Source organism: Rattus norvegicus, chromosome 20 (genome assembly GCF_036323735.1).
Source record: "Rattus norvegicus strain BN/NHsdMcwi chromosome 20, GRCr8, whole genome shotgun sequence".
NCBI classification, from domain to species: Eukaryota; Metazoa; Chordata; class Mammalia; order Rodentia; family Muridae; genus Rattus; species Rattus norvegicus.
Window position 1 is genome coordinate 27,149,361 of NC_086038.1, and position 8,140 is coordinate 27,157,500.

Sequence of the window (8,140 nt, forward strand, 5' to 3'; positions counted from 1 at the left end):
CTTGACACAGAGTACCAAGAATGACAACTTGGTTCCACACAGCCCAGGAAATCCACCCTTCAGGAAGAGGTGCCGCCTAGGCCACCAGCCAGGGATTTCAAGATCCTGACAGAGATGAGGTTTGGCCCAGTCCCCTTGGCTTTCCTGAGGTGGGGCTGTGAACTGAGTGTATGGGTCTCCTAATTTCACCCGGATATAGTTCTAGGTAATCTCCCCAGTCACAATGCACCCTGGGAAACGGTAGAGAAGGGTAGAGTGGAAGTGCTTTATGTTCTGAAGGAGGCTCAGACCCACTGAGGGAGTGTTCCACCTACCACATCTGTCACAGACAAATTACTGGGCCAGGTAAACAGACACCGGGAGACTGGCTTGAGAGGCCTCAGAGCCAAGACTGGAGGTAGTCTAGTTGGGTTGTAAAAACCCACAATGAAGCCTTCCTGGGTTCTAGCTGTCAGTTAAGCAATTAGGAAAAGTAAGGGATGCATTGATTTTTTTTTTAAATCTCTAGGAGTCAGGGACTCTGCCTCTTAGCCCAGACTGGATGCACCACAGCTGGCTAGCTCTCCCTCATTAGCCAGGCGACTAGGGAAGGGCATGTGTCTTTGTGAGAACCCCCTGAAGAGCTGCTTTCCTATCAGGTTCCATAGGCAAAGGACTGTGCCTGCTGGGAGGTATGGTCTTGAGATCATCCACTCGAGAGAGTGCCTCATCCCAGAATTGTCAGGCACTTAATTCATGTAGATCCCCTGACAGAAGATACATTAGAATGGCAGCTGACTTTACCACAGGTCAGGCTGGCAGCCAGGAGCCCCGGGCCTACTCCCCACCTTGTAAATTAATTAGCATATGACAGGTAAGAAGTTCAATTTTAAATACATGCAAATCTATTCCAATTGCCAAACTATCTAGAAGGCAGAAAGTGGCCTGGCCTTCGGATTTCCTCAACCTGTAGCAACCCTGCCTCCAGGCAGCCTGCCCAGTCAGGTGATCACCTTTCCTGCAAGTGTGGGAAGGTGATGAGGCTATCAGTCTGCCTTTATCCTACCTCAGTTCTGCAGATCTGAGTTGCCCACTAACACAGTTTTGGTAAGTTTGACATTTGGATGCACATAGCAAAGTCCGAGAAACCGCACATTAGAGTCCTCCTGCAACAGAAAGAGACCTTTCCCCACAAATGAAACATCATAGCCTGGCAAAAGAAGCAGCCCCATGGAGGGTTATAAACTCGGGAGGGCGATAGTTTATGTGTAATTCTTGGAAACTATTCAATTTTTTGATAACTTGTGCATATTTCTACATCTCTCACAGCCTCGTGTGATGCTACATACACACACGAACTGAAAGTTGCTTAGCACTTGATAGTAATTGCAAAATATCTTTGTATCTGCGGTCCCCTCAGCTTTCTTAATGGACACAGGAGGTGAGTTAAGGTCTCTCTCCGGTAGGTTGTACGGCTAAGCAACTTGTCCCAGGCACTGCTGGTTGACCTGCATGACAGTTAACGTCTGACTCCAAAAATCTGACCCACACCAGAGCTAATCCCTTGTTTAGAGCTTTGGTGTGGTGTTCTTTAAATAACGATTTTATTTTTATTGTGTATGTCTATGTTGCCTATAAAGGCAGAAGACAGCATCAGATCCCCTTAAGCTGGATGGCTGTTAGTCCCCCCAGGTGGGTGCTTGGAACTGAACAGCAAGCCTCTGCAAGAGAAACAAGCTCTGTCCATGGCTGAGATGTCCCCCTCTCCAGCCCCTACTGTGCTGATCGTACTTAGGTATTGGAATTGGCTTTTTTCTATACCAGTAGTAAAAGACTGGAACTTTTGTTGGTCCTGACAGCCAGAATTAATAATACACCATGAAATCACTTAGGACTTAAGAATGCTATCCCACTGTGTGTTCAGCCTATTTACTTAACCTGCTTGTAAGAGCACAACCACCCTTCCTATGCCTTGGATTTCCTGTGTAGTCGACCTTCACAATGGAAGACAATACATAGCTGTAATCTTACGCAACGCACTTCCATGCCCCTGACCCGAGAGTAATGCGTCTGTGGTCAGTGTGCGTGTTATGGTAATAAATGCCGCAATCAGCAAGTAGGCTGGAAGCCACGTTATGGAACATGACCACTATAAATACTGGCTACAACATGGGTACAGGTTGACGGGTCTGTCTGCAGTGACACGTGCAGTCACGTTTGTTACGTGGGACAGTTGGAGTCAGTGACTGAATCCTTTGTAAAACTCTGTTAGAGGTTTCTGTAAAGTTTCCCTCATCCCTTCTCTGTGTGATGCTTTCCGTGCTGCTCAATACAAGAGAGAACGGAGCTGTTTGTTAGAGACATGCACAGCCACAGGGACAGACAGATTCATTCACAAGACAGCCTTTAGGCAGGCATAGATTCAGACTCCGTACAAAAAATAGACAGGAGCAAATTCAGATCTGGGCTTGCTCTCGGTAAGACTACTCCAAGGGAAAGTACTTTAATTTCTTTTCATTAATGCAACACTGCATACATTTTGGGCACGGTGGGTCATTCCTAATGCATTCAAGTGAGAAAGCGGTTTTATGGAAGGGCGGAACACTCACATTCCTTGGTGTTGGGAGGTGCCAAGAGGCAGGAGTAGCAGACCATGCCGTAGATGTTCCTGGGTCTGTTTTCCAGCATGTAGTAGCTACAGGAGGCAAGAGGAGACACAGTAAAGGCAGATGAGTGAGAGATACCGAACAGGTACACCCCGGATGTCACTAGGCCATGACTGAAGCCAGGCCTGAGAAAACTTGGTGGGAACTGAGAACCTGAGAGGCCACTAGCCTCGGGACTCCCTCAGTTCCTTGGGGGATGGTTAGTATGCCCTGAAGTGGAATATTCTTTTTTCCAAGACTGGGATGATTTAGGGGCATGACTTTACATGGCTTGCTTGCTTGCTTTTGTTCTTTCTTTCTTTCTCTCTCTCTTTTTTTAAAGGTTTATTTATTTATCATATACAAGTACACTGTAGCTGTCTTCAGATACACCAGAGGAGGGCATCGGATCCCATTATAGATGGTTGTGAGCCACCATGTGGTTGCTGGGAATTGAACCCATGATCTCTGGAAGAGCAGTCGGTGTTCTTAACCACTGAGCCATCTCTCCAGCCCCCTCTTTCTTTCTCTCTCTCTCTCTCTCTCTCTCTCTCTCTCTCTCTCTCTCTCTCTCCCTTCCTTCCTTCCTTCCTTCCTTCCTTTCTTTCTTTCTTTCTTTCTTTCTTTCTTTCTTTCTTTCTTTCTTTCTTTCTTTCTTTCTTCCTGTCTGTCTGTCTGTCTGTCTTTCCTAAAGGTTTTAGTGTGTGTATGTGTGTGTGTGTGTGTGTGTGTGTGTGTGTGTGTGTGTTTACAACTTTCGTGAAGGCTTTCAGAGGAGGTACCTATGCACTATCACATGTGGGCATCACTGAGCTCCCTGTGTCCCCCCACCCCCACCCCCACCCCGTCACTGTCACCCTTCCCAGAGTCCATAGGTTGGTGGGATTGCTTGCAAAATGCCTATTCGGCCCTGCGGCCTTTGGGACTCCACAATTGCCTGAGTGGGTGGCAGCGTCAGAGACAGAAAACAACTACACCGGCCACACAGCTCACTGCAGGTAGCCTGGGAGATGGCCACACAGCTCACTGCAGGTAGCCTGGGAGATGGCCACATAGCTCACTGCAGGTAGCCTGGGAGATGGCCACACAGCTCACTGCAGGTAGCCTGGGAGATGGCCACATAGCTCACTGCAGGTAGCCTGGGAGATGGCCACACAGCTCACTGCAGGTAGCCTGGGAGACGACCCTCTCCCCAGAGAGACCAAGCACCATTCAACTAATTGCCCGGGCTAAAGACTTCTGTGTAACTATTGAGTTTGTCTGCTGCTGCTTCCAGTCCTTTAAACCCAAACAATGCTCCAGCCACGCCCTCACACCCCACCCCTTAAAGGATCTCGCCCTCAGCAGCTGCCATGCCTCTCCTGTAGTGTTTTACATTGACACTTTAACTCTTATCTTGGTGTGAGCCATTTTCCTTAAACAAACCCCGTGTAGTAACTGTGAGGCCATTTATCACACTGTGAGAAGTCTAGTCAAATAAAGGAAGCTGGTGTCAGCTCTTAGAACTCAAGAGATGAGAAGCCGGCTTGATGGTGGATCCAACCATGATCGTTTCCTAACTTCTTTCTTATTAGCTGTTTTCCATGAAGGCCCACCTGATGGCTGTGGGTGGTAAGATAAGGCTCTCCTTGGGGGAGGGTGGGCTGGGGCACTCTGGACCCCAGCCTGCCTGAGTGTCCCATCCCGCCTGAGCTTGGACCATTACCAATAACTTCACGGTTGTAATTGCTTACCCTTCCTCAAAGCCTTTTATCCCCAGATCCCTGAGTATCTTGCAAACACTAATTAACCAATCTCAAAAACACCCTCAGAGAAGCCACAACAGTTTAACTGTTAAGCCTTCTGGAGAAAACTCCCAAACACACCCTCTGGTCCCCTAAGATGGCTATCTTTGTCAGAGAAGTAATGAATTACATATAGAAGACAATGGTGGGTCAACCCAGCAGGGGACAGGTAGCCTCCGGTAGCCGTTCAGCTGTATGAAGCTTTCTAACATCTCCCAAGTCCACAGCCTTTGTTTGTTTGTTTTCCTCCCATCTCATTAAGACCAGGTGCTGAAGACCAATAAGGATAAACCTTGTTCATACCTCTTGCCAGGCACTAAGGGCAATTGTTGGTGAATATTGACTGGGCAAGTTAATGACTGTCACTGTACTCGGCTCCACAGTTCAGAGGTGCTGAGCTGAGGAGAGCTCTAATGGTAGGCCACACAGCCTGCTTTAAAGGCAGCAAAGCCACAGACTTGAACGTCCCACTTACATCTGGGTATCAGGCTCTGTCACAGGTAAGGCTCCAGAGCCACACACATAGGGGAGTGGACCTGCTACACACCTAAGACCTGGGTTCTTAGCACCTGGGCAGGGGCTGCTGGCTGCTCGGTCCGGGGTTGCCATCTGTGCTGAGGTAGCCTTTTCTTGGCATGCAGACAGGTCCTTTCTGCTGTAGGCTAACCATCTGGGTGTCTTGTTCTGACTCCCACAGAGGCTCTGAATGTTTAAATCTCCATGCTCTGACTCTGTCCCTGAGTGTGCCCTTGACCAAGCTGTACAAGGAACAGCGCTGAAAAGCTGTGCACCTTTCTATTGTTTGTTTTTATTATTTTATGTGTGCGGGTCTTGGGGTTTGCCTGTGGGGTGTGTGTGTGTGTGTGTGTGTGTGTGTGTGTGTGTGTGTGTGTGTGTCCAACATGCATGCCTGATGCCACTGGAGGTTAGAAGAAGGTATCATATCTGCTAAGGCTTGAGTTACAGACAGTCTGCCATGTAGATGCTGGGAATCAAACCCAGAACCTTTGGAAAGGCAGTCAATGCTCTTAACTGCTGAGCCATCTCTCCAGCCCTGTTATAGACATTTTAAAAAGATGGGTTGGCCCTAGGAATCTGTTTAGAAGTTGCATGGTCTACCTGGTACAAGTGTCAAATGCCTCCGGACATGCAAACCTTGTTCTAGCATGTATTGGTTCAAGTCTGTATTTGTTATGTATATGTTCCCATGTGTGCACGCACATTTGCATGAGTGCACGTGTGTGTGTGTGTGTGTGTGTGTGTGTGTGTGTGTGTGTGTGTGTGTGTGAATGTATGGCGAGCAGAGGTCAATCTCTGGTTCCTTAGTTGATTGCTTTCTGCCGTATTGTTGGATAGGGTCTTTCCCTGAGCCTGGTGCTCACTGACTCAATGAGACTACTTGGCTAGTGAGGTGTGTGGATGCTCCTGCCTCTGTGATGCTTGTTGCCACTTCTGGCTTTTGTGTGGATGTTGGTGATTTGAACTCAGATCTTCATGCTGTGCATCAGACTAGCTGAGCCATCTCTCCAGCCCAGAGAACGTTTTTAAAATGTTAGCTTTCTATTTTCGGCACCAACCTAAACTAACCAAAGTTTGTTCTTGTAGTTCTGTACACAGCTAGATGAGAGTGGAGAACACTGGCCTATCTTCTGCTCTCCCAGAGCTCCTTCAGGCTGAAGTGTTCATTGAACACCCATGGCCCAGCTAGTGTCAAGACCATTTATCTTCCTGTAAAGATGTGACCCCTTATTCTTTGGTCCTTATTTTGATTTTCTCTACAGATGCTCCTGGACTTCCCATGAGGTTGCATTCTGATGAGATCATTGTAAGCTAAGGAAATTGTTAAGTAGAAAATGCATTCAGTGCGTCCAGCTCTATGCTTAGCTGGTGGAACATGCTTAGAACACACACTTTCTGCCTACAATCGGGCTGCATCAGCTAACACAAAAGCCTATTTTGGAATAAAGCTTGTCTCATTTAAGTTCTGCTCTGGAGATAAAAGGAATATTGGTTGCATTGGGAGACTCACTATTAACTTTGGGTTAAACCAGAAGTTTGGAAGTGATATTTCTCTTTAATGAGTGGAGACATCATACTTTGGGGGGTAAGGAGGATAAACCAAGCCACTGTGAGCTGGGTCCTACCTCAAGCATTCTTTCCTTCTCCGGTTCTTCCTGTCCTCAATTATCTAGTCAGGACAAAATTCAGTTTAAACAAGGATCCAAGAATCTTCTATTCAGACTGACTTCCTCTAAGATGATAGGAATCAATTCGCCCTTCAAATTCCCCTTCCTAGGACCTAAGCTTACAGTGGATGCTCTGGGTCGTGAGACACTCACGCCCTTCAACCTGTGACCTGCAAAGTCCTTTCCCCAGCCTGCCAAGCTCATGGGCAATTGCTAATCCTCTGTAAAAGCAGCGGCTGGTATAGAACTGGCTGCAGGAGCTACCCAGGGCAGGGGATGCCAAGGTAGGGGAGGTTACGAAATCTAACTCCTTCCTTGCTGCCTTGTCCGTGCCTCCTGTGGTCTCCCACACAGACCTTTCATAACAGGAAAGCCCCATGTGCTGCTATTGTTCAGTGACTGTCTGGGCCACATGTGCATACAGAGCTGAGAATGGGAGCCAGCAGCCGCCAAACCACAAGGAGGGGAGAGGGCCAGCCCTCAGCTTTAAAGGTAAATCTATATCCTGGCTCATGACCACGGGGCTTCATGGAGCTAATCTATCCAGCCTGCCAAAATGCCCCCATAGTCTACTGTGACAGCATGAGAGCCTCGTTTTCTTCTGTATGTTTAGGACATGCAACAGGAAGTGGGTCCTGCCCCTGTGGAGCTTGAGATCCTGAGAGAAGAAGTCGTGGTTCTAAGAGGGCCTTGGACTAGGGAAGTGGACATTTTCTTTTTAGTGGCTTCAGGGTCAGGAATGACTGATTTAGCAGATATATCTCTCTGCAAGCTAAATAGGGAACTGATGACCTACAAACCTAGTCCACATTTGTAGAGTGATGTAGTGCACACTGAGATGGGCATAAGCACGGTCCCTTTCTCAAACCTTGATCTGTGCCAAGCATTGAACAGAGAGAGCACTCAAGACTTCAGGGTTGGAAACATACCTCTGGAGTCTGTGCAGCCCTACCACTCGTTCTGCAAATGCCATCTGCTTGAAGCTTCTAGAAGAAGCAGCTCACTACTATTGTTAAGCATCTTCGGGGATTGGATGCTTTCTGGTAAATATTGGGACCAGATAAATCATCTTCATGGCTCCTGAGTCAGCTCTCAAGTGCTAGTTAGCGTTTGACTTTGAACTGCACAGTCCCAGGCTTGCCGTGTTAGTTAAAAACGTCTCTGTGGCTCTGTGGTAGTGGAGTGGCTGCATATAGTCATTGCCCCTTTTAGACAATCTGGAACAGAATGACAACTTCTTCATGGATCCCTGATGGGGTGCTGTCATGGGGCTCTCCTACAGTCGCCTGAGAGCTAGGTGTGCGGATTGGGGAGCTTCATCATGCACTGGCCCACACTCCCTGCACTGTGAAGTGCTTTACGGATCCCATCTGGACTGATGGCTCTAGCATGACTACTGCTCAACTCTCACATTGAGTCTTATGCCTCTCCATCCGTCCATGCGGGTGAGTTTGGTCTGGGTGTCCCATAGATGTTCATCACCTCTGGCTGCCACCTGTAACCACATTTGTACCAAATCCTTCTCCCTCCTGTATTTTACATTTCA

The 8,140-nt window shown here is 47.9% G+C and overlaps 1 protein-coding gene across 4 annotated transcripts in view; it reads right to left on the bottom strand.

Annotated features, from left to right (window-relative positions):
* Edar (ectodysplasin-A receptor) overlaps nt 1–8,140 on the bottom strand; it is a 78,739-nt gene that overhangs the window by 18,427 nt on the left and 52,172 nt on the right. For all 4 annotated transcript variants that reach the window (XM_039098902.2, XM_039098903.2, NM_001191899.2 and 1 more), the window contains exon 5: nt 2,589–2,674. In XM_039098902.2, coding sequence (XP_038954830.1) covers nt 2,589–2,674 — 86 coding nt within the window. The remainder of the gene's footprint in view (nt 1–2,588; nt 2,675–8,140) is intronic.